Consider the following 19,305-nt stretch of genomic DNA (forward strand, 5'->3'; position numbering starts at 1 on the left):
TTCTATAAGACCACATCACTCATCCTCCATCTCCTCGTCCTCATCTTCATCCTCCTCCTCGCCAGCATCAGCAGCATCCTGCCAAACGTCATCATCCATATCATACGCATCCAAAAGATCATCATCCATCTCCTCATCCTCATCCTCTTCTCCTTCGCCCTCGCCCTCGCCAGTCTCCCCCCTAGCAGCAGCCCTCTCCTTGCGCTTCTTCTCCACATTCTCCTTCTGAACGCGTCTCCTCTCCTCCTTCTCCTTATTCCTCTGTGTCCACTTCTTCTCTAATTCCTGCTCCTCTTTCTTGCTCTTCTTAATGTATTCATGCCACATGATCTTGCCGCCGCAAACGTCCTCTTCGACTTTTGTCAGGCGCAGCTTCATGCGGGGGCCCAGTTCGACGAGCTTGACAGCACGCTTCTCGACGCGGGGTTTTGAGCCGCGGGCGCGGGCGTGCGAGGTTTCGTCGCCGGCTTTTAGCTTTTCTTTTTCTTTGCGGGAGAGGACTTTTTGGCGGACGGGTTGCGCGACTTCGACTTCGGCGTCGGTGTCTTGTTCGGTGTCCGAGGCGGATGTGTAGCCCGCGGCTGAGGGGTCGAGCATGTAGTCTGCGACGTCCTGTAGGTGGAGTTAGTGGATGTTCTATATGCGTTTTGGGGAGTTACTGCTTACCTCGAGCTTTCCCAGGTTAGGCAGTGCGCTCTTCTTCTTCTCCTTGCTGCCAATGAGCTTCTCGGCTGCGTATAACCTGCGGATGGCTTTCGGCACGCCTGTGACCTTAGTTGTGATTGCGTAATGTCGCAGGCTGATTGTAACGGAGCCATTCTCTTCCGAGGGAGGCTCACGGTTGAGCAAGAGGACGCGCTTGATCGAGTGTAGAGGCGTAGTGTGCGGTTGAATGGGCGGGAACAGGCCCTGGAACATGTCTGTCACAAGCTTCTCCAAATGCTTAGGAGGTGCCTTGTCGCCGAGTCGTTCTCTTTCCGCATCGCTGGTAAGGAAGTTGTTCATGACAAGCAGAGGCGCGACTAGGAAGTCGTTTGCGCCAGCTCGTGGGCGTCTCATGGACTTGAGAATGTCTTTGCAGAGACTGTAGTTTTCGACTCGGAAATGGAGGGTAGGTCCGCGGGGGACGCGGCATAGTCTGAGGTTGACGTTGCCGACTTCTGAGCGGGAGAAGAGGAGAAGATGGCTGACACCTAGCGGTCCACACATGACCAGGAAGTCCTTTGAGGCTGTTAGCTTAGGTCATACTGGAAATCATGTATGCATTACCTTCAGCTTATTCGCCCTTCGCTCCTTCAGCCGAATAGCGGTATCGGGCTCCAGGCAGTGGCGCACATCGTTTACGAGGTCTGAGACAGATCTTCCTACTCTAGATTTCGTTAGCAATCATGTTGGCATATATCTCGATATGAATAGACTCACTCCTGCGCGCCAATACGAATGACCATAGATTTCGGTGTTCCCGCTATCGGCTTCTTGGAAAGCTCCTTGTCGCGCACCGACTGCTTCTTCCTCGCGGTTCCTTTTCCACGAGCCATTGCGAAAACTCAGTTGTCTCTGACCAAGTTGAAGTATTGACGGGTATTGTAGATGACTAAGCGTATGATTCTTGCGCTGCGATCGTGATCTCTACTCGAGTAAGCCAGAGGAGAGCGTTGTGGTGTTGCTGAGTGAACGAGTTCGTCGCATGCAGTCGCAAACTAGAGCTCGCCGGCTTTCGAACTTTTAGGTGGGTCCGCCAAGATTTCGCGGTTTCTTTGGTTGGGAACCGCGGTACCATGATTCTGTCGCACAACTTTTCCAGACTCGACAATCACAACCACAACATGCCTGGCGTCACGAAGAGAAAGCTCCACGCAGACGCGACCACCGCCGCCGGTGCGTCGTCGAAGAAAGTGCGACCATCGAATGCACCTGCGAAGAAAGTCCAGAAGAAGCCTGCACCACCACCAGAATCCGAGTCCGGCGATGACGATGACGCCGAAGAGAGGGACTCAACCGATGCCGAAGAAGCCCAAGATGTAGTAGACGACAGCAGTTCAAAAGATCAAGCAAGGCCCTCTACCACCGCCGACGCAACGAGCGAAGAAGCGCAACCCGCCGCGAACGAACCGAAGAAGACCTTCGCCGATCTAGGCGTGCGCGAAGAGCTCTGCGATGCAGTCGAAAACTTGAAATACGTACACCCGACGCCTATCCAGGAACAAGCTATACCTCTGGCCCTTCAGGGTAGGGACGTAATCGGATTGGCCGAGACGGGTTCTGGAAAGACGGCGGCATTCGTCCTACCTATCCTTCAGTCGCTGCTCGAGAAGCCGCAACCACTGTTTGGTCTGATTCTGGCCCCGACACGAGAGTTGGCATACCAGATCGCACAACAGGTGGATGCTTTGGGTAGCATTATCAACGTCAAGTGCGCGACGTTGGTGGGAGGAATGGATATGGTGCCGCAGGCCATATCACTGTCCAAGAAACCGCACGTCGTAGTAGCGACACCTGGACGCTTGCTTGATCGTGAGTCATGCACATATACGAACCATACGTGACATCCGTACTGACCACATCCGCGTAGATCTGGAAAACACCAAGGGCTTCAGTCTGAAGCATCTGAAGTACATGGTTCTCGACGAAGCCGATCGCCTGCTCGACCTCGATTTCGGCCCCGTACTAGACAAGATCCTGAAGGTACTTCCTCGGGAAGGACGACATACATACCTATTCTCTGCGACTATGTCCTCCAAGGTCGAGAGTCTCCAACGCGCCGCCCTACAAAACCCAGTCCGTGTGAGCATCAGCAGCTCCTCGCATCAAGTCGTCTCGACCCTACTCCAGCGCTACATCTTCCTCCCCTTCAAATGGAAGGATCTCTACCTCATCCACCTCCTCAACGACAACATTGGCCACCCGACCATCATCTTCACCCGCACAGTCAATGAAACACAACGTATCTCCATCCTCCTCCGCACCCTCGGCTTCGGCGCCATCCCGCTACACGGCCAACTAGGCCAGTCCGCCCGTCTCGGTGCCCTCAACAAGTTCAAGTCAAAGAGCCGCGACATCCTCGTTGCCACCGACGTAGCAGCCCGCGGTCTCGATATCCCCGCTGTTGATCTCGTCGTCAATTTCGATCTGCCAAGCGACTCTCAGACTTACGTCCATCGTGTTGGTCGAACTGCAAGAGCGGGAAAGTCGGGTAAGGCTGTGTCCTTCGTTACACAGTACGATCTGGAGATCTGGTTAAGGATTGAGAATGCGCTGGGCAAGAAGATCCCGGAAGAGGCCATCAACAAAGACGAAGCGATGGTGTACGCTGAGCGCGTCGGTGATGCGCAGAGGATCGCAGTCAGAGAAATGAAAGACTACCATGAGCAAAGAGGCAGCAGGGGTGGGCGCGGTGGTCGAGGTGGGTCAAGAGGAGGACGTGGCGGCGGTCGCGGGAGAGGTCGCGACACGATGGATACTGAAGAGGGTTAGATGTAGCATGCATAGCTGCATCGGCGTGTTCCTTTGGGCTCTGGGCGTTTTGATCTTTTCGCGTATACCCTACGAGTTGCTTGATCCCCGACCATGTCTTGGAGAAGATGGCACCCTTGGTCAGGACCGAAAAGTTTGTTTGCTTTGTTTTGGATGGGGGTGTGAGAAGGTTATTATGTGTTATGCGAGCATCGAATATGATATATGAACACATCGCTTTATCTTGGATACTTTGATGGGCCTAGCGGGTAGTGTGGAGGGTATAAAAGGCGTCTTTCGAGCTCATTTCTCTTCTCTTCTTAACATTCAAAATTTCCTCTTTTCTTCGAAAAAAGAATTCGATGCTGCTATGGCTCTGAGATCTTTTTTTGCTCCGTTGTATCCTCTCTCAAAAGATCGACTACCACTCTCCATGGTTCTGCCCGCTGTTACCGTCCGGCTCATACTTCATAATCAAAAGATATTCCACATTTTACATGGGACACGGCATTGCAGCGTTTGGGAAAGAGTCGCACGAGTAGCTTGAGCCATCACTCATGCAATCCTGGAAGCTCGCTACGATACATGGTCTAAAATGCACCTCGCAACCGACTCTTCTCTCTTCCCCCCACATACCCAGATTTTCTCTCCTCTTTCGAAAGATGAGGATCGGTATTATCATGACTTCAAAACCCTGAGTTCCTCCTGCTTATGTCCTCCGAAAAAATGAGGAAGAGACCAACCATGACTCCGCCTTTCGGTACCATCCTGCTCATACTTCACCATCAAAAGATCTTTCTGTTCTCTACATAGTATACGATATCTGAATGTTTGAGTTGAGACTCGCTGAAAAGGGATGATCATATGGATATGCGACTTTGGAAGCTCGTGACTGTGGATGGCTATATAAGCTGCCCTCTCTCCTCCACTCTTCTTCCTTCCTCAAGCTCAACATCTTTCTTCTTAGTTGATCCCAGAAAAAAATCGAGCCAGAGAGTTTATGTTTCCAAAATACGAGGATACGTGTGCTATGTCTCGTTCTGAAAAGATGATCAGTTTGTGCCCATGGCACTGGCTCTCGGAAAGACTCAGTTATCGATCTCGGCGATACGTTTGTGTCTATGATACCAAACAACAGTCTTCCATACTCTAAAAGCATCGATAGAGCACACTTGCGTTGTGCAGCATACAGCATAATCTTACATCAAACACATCGCCCGTCAACAGTACAAATATACTGTTCGTTTCCGTTTGTCGCACAATTCAAGTTGTACGAGAAGAACGTCGTGTAACATAGCAAATTTGACAAGTTCGGCATAGCCATGTTTTCTTTGCGGTTGGTTTTGAGTAGTGCTTTGAACAACACGCATAAGGCTGAGAGTAAAGTTCTTGCGCAGAATGACATATTTATCCCAACGCCGGAGTCACCCAGATCGGGAGTTATTAGTATCGTTTTGATCAAAACCTCAAAATGCAGACTAGATCATTAACCGCCCATAGAGCAAATTTTGGAGGCCACATCGTTCTGTTCGGCGGCGTTTCCCAATCATGAGGCATAGTGCCGTCTTTTTGAAGTGCGGTAGACTGAACGAGGCTTTGGGTAAATGAACAGAGTGCGGGAAAGCAGCCATTCTGTTGTCCAGGTGACATTTAGGGAAATAACAGCAACAGTCCATGTCACGTCCCGAATGATTTTTTAAAACTCAGACTCGAGCGAGTGAATAATGGAGTAGAAGAGGAAGAAAGGACTGAGGAGTATTTATACGTCGCCGTGCTACGTTGTGCCATCGCTGTGATAGTTCCAGTGGACTCTGCCGAAAGCCATGGCGGTTTAGGTAATTGTTTTTGGAATTGAGCAAGTTGCAGACGACAAAAGCCATTAAAGCTTTCTCTGCTTGTTTTGGGAAGACCACGTATTCGCATATCTTAGCTGTTTCCAGGTTTCGAACAGACAGGAGAAATATGAATGCTCCGACGCTCACGGCGAGTAAGACGGAAGTGGAAGAAGGTCAGGAACGGACGATCATGCGTAGGAGTGTGATACATTTCGGGAAACTTGCTGGCAGGGGACATGTCTCCTTCGACTCTATTGTTCGGATTTTGGGGATGTTGATAAAAGTTTCGAGGTAATAGACAGCTTTATACAATAGTGGTAAGCGACATGTTGGTCTGATTATTGGTTTTTTCGACTGCCAGCGCAGCACATAGATAGTCGGGGTTCCTTTCTTGAGAGATGAGAATGTCGTGGAAGGCGGGGAACACATGCCCTGCTGCTTTCCAAACTTTGGTAGCCATGCGTTTTGCTGGGATTAGATTGAATTCGAAGATCAGCCGTTTGAGTAGATCATGGAAGGAAGCATTAATCTCGATGAAGCTCTGAAATAGACGAAAAAGAGCTTGGAAATCTGCAAATGTATGTCTTGTATACGGTTTTTGGGAGAGAAGCACAGGAAGCCCATTAACTTTTTTGTCGGTATCTTTTAGTATCCTTGTGCAAAGGAGTGGATGATAGAGGAAAGGAAGCAGGGTGACTAGGCGAGCTTTCATAAATGGCCCGGTGCTGTAGTGTGCTAGAGTGGATCGAGGTGTCGAGAGACATGGACCTGTACAGTGTGGCTTTTGGAAAACGTAAATTCTTGTCGTGCCGAAAGACATTGCGTTTGCAACTATTCCTTTCCGAAAAGCCCAGGCACTCGCATGTGTGGGCTTTCATGAGGATTTTGAAAGTTGGAAGGAAGATGGATTTGTCTTTGCTCGCACGGAGGGTGAAGAAAGCAGCCACATGGAAAAGTGTTCTGAAGACTTTAGTGTTGGAAGTGCCGCCTGAGTTTGGCACCGATTTGTATTTAATGCGAGGCTTCTAGAACCTTTCGAAGTGCCTAAAAGTCCCATCGGTTCCGTCGATGAGTTTACGGGACGCCAACGCGGCACATACGGAATGCTGAGACGAGTTTTGGAATGGAAGAGCTTTGGACCGGATTCAACAACCACATTTCAGATGCTTTGGTCCAATTTGTGCCCATGCAGTTGGGGCAAGGGCTTTTTGGAGAACACCAGTTCCGCGTAGATGATAGAAGGAAGACTCGATCCAGATCAACGATACTTATATATCGCTCCCGTCTCCTAAATCGGCGTACCCGCAGTACCCTTCTCCATCTCCTCACAAAGCTTACCCAACTCCTCAATCACAACCTGATGGTCATCCCACTGCTTCAGCCCACTCACAACAACCACCGCAACCGGTCCATCGCAATTCTTGATGTAAATCGGCACACCACCACCATGAATCGCATAGTCTTTCGCCGTCTCGCCAAGCCCCATCTTAACCTTGAACTTCTCCTCATCGCCCTCGAACTGGTTCTGTAGACGCCATGTGCTTGCGTTGAAGCGGATGACGGCTGCGCGTTTGCGGCTGACCCAGAAGTCGTTGTCTAGGGCTGTACCGGAGTGGGTTACCTACTTCATATTAGCATAGTAATTACACGTGTTGATCATGGTACTCACGGCGTGGAAAAGCACATGACCTGGCGTGCTGATGGTAGAAATATCTACGACAGCCGGTCGCTCAAAGGTAAGCAGGCGTGTGCGGAGGTTGTACCCGAGCTTGAACGCGATGCCGGAATCCCAGTGTGGCAACAGAGCGGCCTTTTCTTGCTTCTTGATGGCTTCGACATCGCGGGGTGCTTCTGAGAGGCCCACGTGCTGCGGGATCTGGATGTCGTCTGTCGCCATCTTGAAAGTTGTTCGTTGCGGTGGTTAAAGTGGTGTAGATGAGCGATCAAGGTATGTGGTAGCAGGCTTCAAGTAATTCCTGTTCTGCCCGCAAAGTAGTGGCTGATGCAGAAGGATATATCTCCGATAACATGTTGAGATGCCATGCCGAGTTCTAGATCGCCGATGTCATCCGTTGGCAGAGCTTTTCATAAATGTGGCTCTGCCGGCAGGCGGATGCTCCGCATTGTTGCGCTAATTCCCCGCCATCATCGATCTTCCGCAGAGCCGCGTCGGGTCGCGCTCCTACTCTCTCGACACGCTCAGCTACCGACGCGTTTTCACGCGTGTTATATGTCGCAGCGACCTAGGCATGTCTTTGAAGGGCCACGGAGTAGTGATGCGACGAGAGGAGTACACGTGTTTACCTCGTTTAGAGGTTGTGACGCTGGCCCTGCCTTCCCTACGGCAACCTCGATCGGGACTCACGACGACCCCCAGCTTTACATTACCAGGTGCGAAGGAAGAATAGAGTGCGCCTTTGACTCAGACTGCGGTCTGGTCTTGGATTGGGCTAGGTTGATTATCAGGTGCGGCGCGTGTGATGGGTAGTCGCTACGCGGCACGCAGTATGAGAAAGAGAAGGACAGGACATTGCGACTACTGAGACCATCGCAAACACTCACGTCATCATTGTAGCCCCCACACAGGCCCTTGAAACGACACGTCGATGAAGACATAATCTGCCTTCGCGAGACGCTGATGCTATTCAGGTCCGCGATCCGACGTACCTCGCTGACATCAGCGAACGCAAATACCTGATACTCGACGGCAAGGCGAACGTACGTTTCAACAATGTTGTTACGCAGATCTTTGGAGGCTCTGTGCAGCAACTCTGTCGCGGTCACTTGTCCAGCTTGTCGAAATTAGAGACTTCGGGCGATCTGGCTAGAAGGAGCGAGTCTAGCGGACAGCTGGACTCCTCTTTGACCCTTTGAGAAGGACTCACGTTGATCGAGACGGACCTTTTTCCAACACAAAGATATCCTTCAGTCGTCCTATGCAGCGTCCATTCAAACTTCCGTGCCGCAGGATCGGTATGTTGTTCTGATCCAAAGATAAAGTACCTCGAATATGCCTTACGCCCCTCGGCGTCAGAACAGGCTGGCAATTTTAAACCTGAGGGAGGCGTCAGGCATCCGAACAGTACTGTTTTCTCGTCGGCATGGATCCATTCCGTTTGTCATTGTGGGCTGGTCAAAGTGAGTGCTCTATTTCTGTTCATGTGTTTGAATATATGAAGAAGGCATGGCGCCCCAAAAGCGAGATCTTGCACGCACGTTCAGCAACGACTACACTCATACCACCTTGTACACATCACGATTTTCGCATCCATCAGAATACTGCTTCTCCGATTGGGTGTTCGCGGCAATTGAGCACCTCTTTATCCGATTCGCTGTGAACTTCCCCGCTTCGCCAAGGCTTCCGACATGGTTCACATCTCGCGCGTTGTTCTGGGAGCAATCGCAGTCTTCCTTACACACATCACTATTGGAGCCGCTACAACTGGGCCTGCTGTCTCCCTCCATCACAGGATGGCTACCAATGACGAAGTGGGAACTGGATCAACCAGCCCCATCGATTCGGCCAACCCCGTGGTGAAATCATCATGCGCCCCCTCAGACAACAAGGGAAACGAGGGAGATACATGCCAGCAGGATTCAAATGACGCCTCTCCAGCAGGGACCATGGAGACTACGAAGCGCGTCAAGAGAGAGGAAGATATTCCCAGAGCCTATCTCCTCAGCACCATTGACGGCATCAACAGAGCCCAATACGAAGAGTGGGCCAAGAAGCCGCCGCTTGGTGACAAGGAAGGTGACATAATCGCTTTCGATGAACTCGAATATGTTTCTTGTCAATATCTCAATCTTACTGACGCGGAGGCCGCTATTGTGCGCCAGGATCCTATCATAAGATTCATCGAGCGAATTACTGAAGACGATGGCGAGCTGCGCGTCATCCCTCCGCAGGAAGATCCGAGTTCACTACTTCCAAGTTCACTTCATGTCAACGCTCAGGCACTCAACCAGAGGGATGAGAGTGCAGCTCATCTCAAGTTGCTATCAGCCAGGAACCAGAGAAACGACCCCACAAAGCTACCGAACTATGTGTTTGAACCTTCACTCGGCAAAGGTCAAACTATCTACGTCCTCGATAGTGGTTATCGTAAGAGCCACCAAGAATTCGATGCTTCGGAGCGCGAGGTTCGAGACTTTACTGTTGCTAACCGATACACATTCGCTGGTATTGGGCTCACGCCAGATCAACAAGGCCCAGAGGATATGACGGATGTCACTGGTCACGGCACTATGGTGGCGAGTATCGCAGCCGGATACGTCAGTGGTGTGGCTTCGAAAGCAAATCTTGTTGTCGTGAAGATGAGGAATTGGGCCAAGAACCCTTTGAACCCTGACTCACCTGATCTTAAACCACGCGGCGTTACGGACTCAGCGCTAGAGTATGCCTTCGCGTGGACAAGAAAGGACATTAGGAAACAACGGCTTGAAAATCCCGACCCTAATGCAAGGTATATCATCAACCTATCTTATGGTAAGTCTTCCCTTCCACGACCTCGTCCTAGACCACACTAACAACAGTTCAGGCTGGGACAAAGAACAGCATCCTGGTAAGATCGCGGTATTGGAGTATGCACTCGCGGAATGCAAGAAAGACGGTGTCACGCTTGTTATCGCCGCGGGTAATGATGGAGAACATCGCACTCTAGATTCCCTCATACCGCAAACCTATGGCACCGACGATAGGTTTGAAATGATCACTGTGGGTGGCGTGGACCAGACCGGGAAGTATTACGCACATACAGTCCAAGGCATGGAGGGCCAAGGCGGCCAAGTCGATGTATACGCCGACGCAGTTCAAGTTGTTGGTGCGAAGCATGACGACAAGGATGACTCCACTGCGCCAGTTGATGGAACTTCCGCTGCGGCACCAGCCATAGTAAGTATTCGGCAACATCTCCAACCTAGCACAAGACGCTAATGACGGAAGGCCGGACTTGCTGCATATCTCTTCAGCATCCCGGGACTGAGCAGCAACTGGGGCGACAACACCGCACCGGCAGACATGAAGAAGTTCATGTTGAAGAACTCTGAAGTCAGGAACGACAATCCGTTCAAAGAAGGCGAGAGATATCCTACATCGCCAAAGCCCGACAAGGACAGCCTCAAAGTACCATACAATCTGGCGCAGAATACGTACGATATCTTCCTTGCCTCAAATCATCGCGAACTAACTCGGCCACAGACTATGCGATCTTCCTGATGCGGCAGCCAAGCGTTCTCTCTTCACAAAGCGAGCCCCAACACCCGAGAAGTCGGTTCCAGGCCGCCCGATCATTGAGGGTGGCGAGGTCGTCAATGAAGATCTGAAGAATGTTCGTCACCTTGTTCAAATCGCGACGAAGACCATGAATTAACAATATCCCAGGAAGTTTGCAACGTCCACAACCGCCCCGCTCCCGACACCGAGCCAGAACCCGAGCCGGCACCAGAAGCACCCCCAAACACGGCGGGATGCGAAATTCTCGGAAAGGGCGTAGGAGCTGGGGAGTTCAAGATCACAGGATCTGGATGGGGCGACGAAGCGTCGCTCAGGAAGAAGTTCGGTGATTGGGCGTTCGGCTATACTGGTGGCGATTCTTTCACTGCTACGTTTATGACTGCCATGGAGCCGGGTGAGGTCGAGAAGGCTGTGAGGGAGATGTCAGGGCTTGGCGATGTTACTTGCACTTAGAGGATGGAGTTCGAAGGGCGGCGCATGTGAGAGCTTGGTTTGGATGGCGAACGAGACGTTTGGGATCTGGGCTGCGCTTCTCCATGCATGGTTGGGAACGATGCTTCATCAGGATATGCTATCACTTTCCGCAGCCCCATCGAATACTCACGGGCTCTTCTCTCATATACTGGCCTGGATTCGTGACTTGATGACATGGCTGCGTGAATACCAACTTTTGGAACAAGGAAACACATCAAATCTCACACGCTGACTTTCGACATTGAGTAGTAGAGAATGCATCGGCGCACCTCTCAGGGGCATGCGTTCCTCTGATGGTTACTTCGGTATACTCGCCTCAGAACCCCGTACTCCATGATCTAGAGGAGTGGGAAGGGAAGCGGCATGTATTTATACAGCAAAAGAGGCTAAGCGCACGTCTCACATGACGGCGAAACACCCGCTTTCTGGATGTCGCGCAGGCATAAAGGCTTTCTGATGGATTTTGAAGTGCTCGAGGAAACGACGCAACCGAACATGGGACAGGCCCGCTGTGTTTTGTAAAGCGTATGGATTTCGTAGATTGGAGGTATGGAGAGGCAAGGAAAGTCTGGCGTGTTGAAGTTTATATACTGCGGGTTGTATCATGTATTTCGCTAGCAGATCATTTGAGACTTGCGGGGGTCTTAGTCCTCATATCTCGTTAAGATGTCGTTTCTCGGACTACTGCAAAAATCATCACGAGGAGTTGATAGTTTTTGAGAAGCAATATCAATGTAGGCTGCGAGTGGCCGGAGGACATGGCATTGAGTAGTGCGTGTTTTTAGGAGCAGCGACGTCGTAATGTTTAAGGAAGAAGATGGAGGAGCGAAAGGACAGCATTCTATATCGAGCGTCAACCCACTACCGTTAGATGGTAACCTGGGAAGTCGAACGAGCCCGCCGCCATATGGTGTTATCGTGTGCATTTTGATGTACTCGGCCCAGAACCATGTCTTATTCTGTTGTATTTTTCGATGATGGGTGTATTTGGAAACACCTGGCAGGCAGGATGCCGTCACATGGCGACTCACTTTCGATCTTTAGAAAATGATAGTAATTTACAGGTATGTGAGGAACATGGGAGTTCAATGGCGAGAGATTTTATTGTCGAAAAGCATCCGCCTCGCCGGAACATGGTCTCGTCTCTCGTACATTTTAGTGCAGACTTATCCGTCTCGCGGTATCATGAAAGAGGTACGAGAGAAGTCGAATAAGTCATAGTATTGTACTATTAGGGCCTTTGGAAAATGTGAGCGCCAGAGGCAAGGCGGGCGACTTATAGAAGGATGCCATGGGATGTTTTTTGGTAATTGGAATAGCTCATGTAGTATTGGAAAGGAGAAGAAGATCCCAGCATGAGAAGACGGTGTTTTATAGCGAACACCAGCGATCGTACTCTCCGCATTCTCCTCGTTTGCCGGCATGTGTTAGTGACGTCATACGCCCCGTCTTCGCGTCGCGTCGCACATACTCTTTCCATCACGGCTCTATTAACGCCACGCGATCTCTTTTCGCGCATCGCGTTCTTCTTATCATCCTTTCGAGCGACGGAAGATCTGGACTGTTCGGTAATTGCTGCCCCGATATCCGAGTGCGGGTTGACCCTGGACGATGCGGGGACTCCGCGTCGGCGTCATTCTTTGAAGCTATTTCCGCAACTTCTAACGTGTTTGAAGTGCGGAGATGAGACTAGCCTGCTGATGGCGTTGCTAAACCCCTTGCGACAATTTGCAGAGATCATATCTTCCGGTGGCGTTGGAGATGGCTTCGGTATAAGTACTGAGCGCTTGGCGCAACACTCGCGATCGTGTGAAGTATATACTAATTCGTATCTCAACCACATCGGATCAGCTGCTTGGCAACCCTGAGTATCTCTTTCCAGTATGAAGTTCCAAAAATCGTTACCATATCTTCTGGGCTTCGGCACCGCGGCCTCGGCGCTACCCCAGAGCCTTTCCGAAAGACATGCAGGCGCAGCTACAAGAGCAACTGTACCAACAGTCTGGATTGCAGGCGACTCAACAACCGCGCCAGATGGCGGTCACAACGGTACAGAAGGCTGGGGTCAATATCTCCAATATTCTTTCGGCGCCAACGCGAAAGTAAACAATTCCGCTTATGCCGGACGATCCGCGCGCTCGGTGCGTCTTTTCTCTCTACTTCATCCACAGCACCGAATTGCGGACAAAACTGGCTAATACTTAGCGAACATAGTTCACACGCGAAGGCCGCTTCGACAGAATAGCCAAAGCCCTCCAACCCGGAGACTGGGTGATAATCGAGTTCGGCATCAATGACGCCGGCACGCTTCAAAATGGGTCTACGAGCTCAACAGGCGATAAAGGTCGACCACCTTGCCCTGGTGTAGGCGATGAGACTTGTGATGTTACGTTCAAGTAAGCTACCCAAGAGCATTGCCTGATCACAAATGCTAAACTCGGTGTCTACCCAACAGCAACGCTACGGAAGTTGTCCACACATTCCCGTCCTACATTAAGACCGCCGCATCCACTTTCCTCTCCCTAGGCGCATCCGGCATCGTCATTTCATCGCAACTTCCGACCAACGTCTGGGAGTCTGGGAGTTACAGCTTCACACCCGGAAGATTCGCTTATTACAATATGTATGTAACATCATCCGCCCGACCACATCAATGCCTACCATCTGCGATTTTGCGGAGCAAAGAACAAGTCTGACTAACATTCGACACAGGCTATCGGTCCTCGAACTAGGCGGCCCAGCATCACATGTGTACTTCGTGCAGCATGGAAGTTACGCAGCGCAAGCGCAAAAGCTGTTGGGAAAGGACGTGGTGGATAAGGAGTATCCGATGGATCATACGCATACGGCGCCGTTTTTGGCGGATGTGGTACGTTCTTGCAACTCTTCTCGCTCATCGCGACTGTGTTCACGTCTTTTTCGAACATTTGTCTCTTTCGACTGCTTTTTGTTTTGTATTTGAGAGAGTATTTGACTAACCAGAGGAACAGCACAGCCAGGCTTTTGTACTGGGACTGAAGTGCGGAACTAGTCCGTTGGCGGGGTTGGTGGTCAATGCAACGGCGAGGATCGAGATGGAGAGGGGAAGTTGTTTGCCTGCTAATGCGACGCTGCCGATTTAAATGTCCGGTATGGCCTTAAATGCGTGGTCGACTTCAGCGGAACACATGGCTTCTTCACTCCTGCCATTTGGAAAAGCTTCGGGAAGGCGAACGCGCAGTTCTCATCGTGCATGCCCTTGGTTTCTTTTCGGACTCCGGAGAACCATGAACGATGTGCTCATATTCTTCGGTGACACAGCGTCTTACTTTATAGTAGAGATAATGGAGCAGGATAAGCGCAAATGGTCATGCATTTGCCACCAACTTCTTCTGAATTCAATTCGCAATTTCTGAAGTACGCGAGCTTCAGAATAGAAGCGGAAGTACAGAGGTCGTATTGTGGGTATTTTCCAAGAAACGGCAGAATCAAGGCAATGCCTCCTGAGAAAGTTTGAGAATGGCGAACGCGCAGCTCTCATCAGTCGATCGTAGAGTTCTTTTGGACTCAGAAGAACATGTATGATGGCGGATGTGAATTTAGTAATGCAGCGCAAGATCGTGTCTTCTTAATCAACAAACGAGAGGAGCCGAAACAGCCATCAGCCCATTTTCAATCATCTTAGACTTTACCATCTACGTTTCGAAGTTTGAGAGAAGTATAGTAGATGTTTTATAAGCAACTCTGCAAACCGGGGAACACTTGCTGAAGAGATTTGACTAAGGCGACGCGCGACCCTCATACATAGCTTGATTTCTCTTTTCGGACTCCGCAGAACATTGTCAAGCCCTGCATCGTTTTTTGTGAGTCATGAAGGTCGCTGCTGCGCCGAAAATGCTACACAGAAGAGGGATAAAAGCGAACATGGTGTTCTGGTCTTGGTGCTTAGAGTTTATCTCCTACGTGTTGAAGCACGTGAATGCATGAAGAGAGAAAGAAAGACAGTTTCGCTGTCATTTTGTATGGAACGCCATACGCCAAGAGTTAGTTTCTGGGAAGATTGGAAACAGGCGAACCGCAAAGTCCTCATAATCGAGGTCTTGAGGGTATTTTGGACTCCGCAGAACATCGTCTGGGTTTGCGCGACTTTTGGTGTTAGGGGAAGATCGAATCTTTGCAGAGTTTTTGTAACACAAGAAATGAGCAGGAACGGCCATTTTGAGCCGACATCATGATTTTGGAGGTCACCTTCCGAGTTTTGAAGTACGTGAAGGTAGGAGGGAAGGAAGGAGGACAGTCTCATGGACACTTTATACGGAAGGTCAGATGCAGAGCAGTGCCTTAAAGAGCTTCTTGGATTGCGAACAAACAGCTCTCATGTGTACTGATATGGAATGTTTTGGTTCTGGACGCCAGGACATTTGGATGACCGAAGCGCCGTTGGGTGACATCGCGCAATCCCTGTTATAGGAATTATGTTAACACAAGAGGAGAGAAGAGCACATAGGTTCATAATATCACCATTTTGAAGACCCAGGACTCATAGATTTAGGCTCAGTAATTTTTGGAGTAAAAGAGAGGAACCTAGTGATGCTTTTGTGCAAAACGTAGCGGAGAACCAGGTACAACTTTGGCAACACAAGAGGAGAGCAGAACGCCCATTGCTTTGATTTTTGACTTTTTAGGAACCCCTGGAATCATTGCTGGTAGCAAAGGTATTTTAAAGTGGAATAGAGGAGCATAGTAACCAGGTTTTGTGAGACATGGCGGCCTAATGAACAAGTACGATCTCTTTGACACGAGAGGGAAGCAGACCGCCCATGGCTTCAGCTTTTATCGGCTTTTGGAGAACCAGGAATCATGTTCGAGAGCATCTCGACTTTTGGAGTAGAGGAGAGGAATGCGGTAATGGTTTAAGATGCAAAGAAGAGAAGCACCATATATAGAGAATGCAAGTATGTTCCACAAAGACGAGCGCACGACTGCCATCAGGAAGTGTATGAACTGTTTCATGTCGGATAAACATGAGAAGGTCTCCGGGGATTTTAATTTGCACATATCGTATTGCGCAAGAATTGTTGATGGAAAAGCAGGCGAAAAGCCAGAAGCAAACATCACAGTCTGCTTGTCAAATTTAGGAGTAATTGGCGGTTTTTCTGCAGGTGTTGGAGAATACGTCGGAAGGTGAAGAGTATCAGGCGGTTTTATATGGAGGATTGGAGACCATGGCCCATTTTGACAAGCCGTGAAATAAGCGACCGCACAGCTCTCATCGCCAACGGGTCAGATAGTTTCGGATTTGGGACAGACATAAGGATAATGTCTGCTGGTTTTGGTGATACAGCAACGCGATAGTTGCTGCAGTTTGAGGAACAGCAGAGAAGGCAGGCCCGGACATTCGTCTTGTTCACGGATGTTTTGGAATATTGAGCTCACATCGTTGGAGTGAGAAAAGTAAAGAGGAGAAGTGGAAGCGCGCCGTCGTGGAAGATTTATATGGAAAACCCGGGACATAGAACGATTTGATGGTGTTTTTGGAAAGGCGTGCGCAAGGCTCATCGCATAAAATGTTGCTAGGTTTTGTGTCTCGAACAAGTATATATATTGCCATCGTAAATTTTGGAAGTTTCGGCAAATACGCAGTGCTGGACGTTGACTTTCTGGACACATGTAATGTGTGTTCGGAAATTTTGAAGGAGGAAGCGGGGGCAGAGACGGCCATGTGTCTACACACGATACATTTTGGAAATCAGAACCAGGGTCTGAATGGAAGATGAGAAGATATGGAGGATGGGGAGCAAGTCAGCTTTTAGATGCACTTCCAAGCGCGCAAAAACGGAGTCAGTGGGAAACGATGTAATGAGGGAAGTGTCACAAATCACATGAAAAAAATCCGAAGATGTTTTGATGATGACAAATTGGTATCATTACGCATTACTTTCTTTCTCAATCGTCCATCCGCCAGCTATCATACAACATCCCCTTAACTAATTACATGGCTCATAGGCCTCATCCACTAACTTTACGTGTCCACAACGCTTCAGTAGCTTCGCGGCATCCACTTGCTCATTTCTCATCGCACAGACTTAACCAGCCTGGTACAGACCAAGAGCAACAACGTGAGGGTTGATCATGCTCAAGTTGAAGGGAGTCAAGAACGGGTTGGCATCAGTCAGCGCAACGAACATGGTACCGTTGACGGATGGGTCACCCTCGTAGACCTCAGCAGCGGGCTGGTATGTGAAACCAGTGTTCTCGCCGGTGACCTCAAGGGGCGTGTATGTCAAGTTCAGCTGGCTGACCCAGGCAACGTACGCGGGGGCGCCGGCACTGGTATCCGTGACGTAAGAGTTGTTGGGGCCGACAGCCTGACCGGGCTTCTCCCAGGTGAAGTTGATCTTCTTGCCGGGGAAGGACAGGGGTTCGCTGTGGTTGCGCGCGATGGCAGGGCCGCAGGAGTAGCCTGGGTGCTCAGTGCCGTTGATGTTGACGCAGGACTCATCGGCGGGGATGGTGGAGTCAGAGGGGTCAGCGATGCGGTCGCCAACTACCTCGTGGGGCTTGGTATCGTTGGGCGAGAAGCGGTTGGGGTTGGCCTGGTTGTCGATGAGCAACGTGGGGAAGTTTTGCCATGCGAGACGAGTTGTGTTCTCAGGGCACGAGCTGATGTAGGGTGCCAGGTAGGTCCATGCCCAAGACTGCGGGATACCGGTCTCGAACCATACGGGCTGGGGCGCAAGGCCGAGCATTTGGCGGAAAGACATTTGCTGGCGGGCCTCGGTGGCAATGGACTGGGAGAGGAGGGAGGCAACCTCGCGGGAGTCCAAGTGGGCGAGGAAGCCCCAGACGCCAGACTCGCCCCAGCGGGTGAGCTTCTGGTTGAAGTCGATGAACTCGCGGACGGTGCGGTAAGGGTAGTTGTAGGTGCACTGGGGAGGAGCAGTCTCGCCGAGCATGTTGGTCAAGAGGGTGGCGTGGCCACTCTCTTGCTGGGCCATGAAGGCAATGTAGGCGCGGTCCTCAGCAGTCAGACCAGCGTCGAGGAAATCCTCTGCGGAGAAGATGGCGAGACCATTGTTGAACAGGTCGAGTTCGATCCATTCCTGGTAAAGACCCAGGGTGATGGACTCGTAGTCGAAGTCGCTGTTCACCATGTAGCGGGGCTCACTGCCGTTGGTACCGAGACCACCAGCGGGCGTATAGGGAATAGGCATGGGGTTCTGGGGCTTGCCATTGGTGTTGTAGTAGGTAGCAGTGGGGTTTGGGGGCATGGGGGCGATGGCAGTGCCGATGGTAGTAGGCGCCTTAGCAGCTCCAGTGGTAGTGGGAGTGCCATCGAATGGGCCATGGCTGGTTGCGCCAGTGACATCTGAACTCCTTCGGGGAGGAGCTGAGCCAGGTGCGGTGGGGATGGCAGCAACCTGAGGGTCAGGACCGAAAACCGAAGCGGGTGTGGCAGCTGGCGTGAAGGTAACGGAGAAGCTGGCATCCGCGTTGGTGTAGCCTGGGACATCTTCAGTCGGCTTAGCAGCGCTGTAGCCGTCCTGGGGCGCAGGAGCGGCAGCAGCGAAAGCTGCGAGGACCGAAGTGGTGAAGAGGCTCTTGGTCAACATCTTGAAGTCGATTGTCGGGTCGAGGTGTTGTGCGGCTGGGACAATGGACGGCGTCTGTAATGGTTATATACGCGCATCGCGCATCAGTGACCGCATCGCGTCAACGCTACTTCCTACTGATTTCACATCGATGACCACAAGCGTCGCCGCCGAAATAGGTTTAACACCTATGATTTCATGACTGAACGGATGCGGTAGTGCAAGCCGCGAATATCGAAAAGTCGGCCACGACATGGGAATCTCGGGATTGGCATCGGGAAGACATTTCGGACGAATCAGAAGATGCGCTGCTGAATCTTGCCTGCTCTGTGCTCCTCAATGCCTGCTGGAAAAACTGGGCGGTGCGTGAACGCGTGCGTACAGGGGGCGTGTTTTCCACGATTTGCCGCGTGCAGACAACGTGACGACGTGATGACATGGTGGAGCGTTTAAGTTTTGAGCCGCTAGTGCTCCCGCCCCGCAAGAGATCAACAACGATAATTAACAAAACCGGGTTCCTTCCAAGGCTTCGGCGATGTCGCCAGTGCTCTTTGGGGGTAGCTTAACGCTTAAGCATACACCCGGTCTACGTTTCTTGCTGAGAAATCTCGACCCGCGTACATCCAGATACTCGCCCCCGCGGAGCAACCAACCCAGCAATTCAAATCGCACTGGCACGGGAGCCCCAGGCTCGGGTAAACATCAAAAGCTGCAGGTACAGAAGCAGGCCCATCTC

General features: G+C 50.9%; 6 protein-coding genes across 6 annotated transcripts; 3 read left to right on the plus strand and 3 right to left on the minus strand.

The window, feature by feature from the left end:
* Positions 1 to 15: 15 nt before the first annotated feature.
* On the minus strand, positions 16 to 1,538 carry J4E83_005702 (uncharacterized protein; the record flags this gene model as incomplete). The annotated part of the gene is made up of 4 exons (XM_049332619.1): positions 16 to 612; positions 667 to 1,221; positions 1,270 to 1,369; positions 1,423 to 1,538. The coding sequence occupies 4 exons, from the start codon at positions 1,536 to 1,538 to the stop codon at positions 16 to 18; spliced, it is 1,368 nt and encodes a 455-aa protein (XP_049188427.1).
* Positions 1,539 to 1,826: 288 nt separating this feature from the next.
* Positions 1,827 to 3,474, plus strand: RRP3 (ribosomal RNA processing protein; the record flags this gene model as incomplete). The annotated part of the gene is made up of 2 exons (XM_049332620.1): positions 1,827 to 2,514; positions 2,573 to 3,474. The coding sequence occupies 2 exons, from the start codon at positions 1,827 to 1,829 to the stop codon at positions 3,472 to 3,474; spliced, it is 1,590 nt and encodes a 529-aa protein (XP_049188428.1).
* Positions 3,475 to 6,576: 3,102 nt separating this feature from the next.
* Positions 6,577 to 7,185, minus strand: J4E83_005704 (uncharacterized protein; the record flags this gene model as incomplete). The annotated part of the gene is made up of 2 exons (XM_049332621.1): positions 6,577 to 6,909; positions 6,958 to 7,185. 2 exons carry the CDS (start codon positions 7,183 to 7,185, stop codon positions 6,577 to 6,579), a joined length of 561 nt encoding a protein of 186 aa, XP_049188429.1.
* A 1,574-nt stretch (positions 7,186 to 8,759) lies between these two features.
* J4E83_005705 (uncharacterized protein) lies at positions 8,760 to 10,977 on the plus strand (the record flags this gene model as incomplete). Its single annotated transcript, XM_049332622.1, has 5 exons — positions 8,760 to 9,777; positions 9,830 to 10,182; positions 10,234 to 10,439; positions 10,489 to 10,618; positions 10,672 to 10,977. 5 exons carry the CDS (start codon positions 8,760 to 8,762, stop codon positions 10,975 to 10,977), a joined length of 2,013 nt encoding a protein of 670 aa, XP_049188430.1.
* Positions 10,978 to 12,881: 1,904 nt separating this feature from the next.
* On the plus strand, positions 12,882 to 14,120 carry J4E83_005706 (uncharacterized protein; the record flags this gene model as incomplete). The annotated part of the gene is made up of 5 exons (XM_049332623.1): positions 12,882 to 13,139; positions 13,213 to 13,394; positions 13,454 to 13,621; positions 13,711 to 13,867; positions 13,989 to 14,120. 5 exons carry the CDS (start codon positions 12,882 to 12,884, stop codon positions 14,118 to 14,120), a joined length of 897 nt encoding a protein of 298 aa, XP_049188431.1.
* A 2,943-nt stretch (positions 14,121 to 17,063) lies between these two features.
* Positions 17,064 to 18,590, minus strand: J4E83_005707 (uncharacterized protein; the record flags this gene model as incomplete). The annotated part of the gene is made up of 1 exon (XM_049332624.1): positions 17,064 to 18,590. One exon carries the CDS (start codon positions 18,588 to 18,590, stop codon positions 17,064 to 17,066), a length of 1,527 nt encoding a protein of 508 aa, XP_049188432.1.
* Between the last annotated feature and the right edge of the window lie 715 nt (positions 18,591 to 19,305).

Source organism: Alternaria metachromatica (genome assembly GCF_023757995.1).
Source record: "Alternaria metachromatica strain BMP 0045 chromosome Unknown scaffold_11, whole genome shotgun sequence".
NCBI classification, from domain to species: Eukaryota; Fungi; Ascomycota; class Dothideomycetes; order Pleosporales; family Pleosporaceae; genus Alternaria; species Alternaria metachromatica.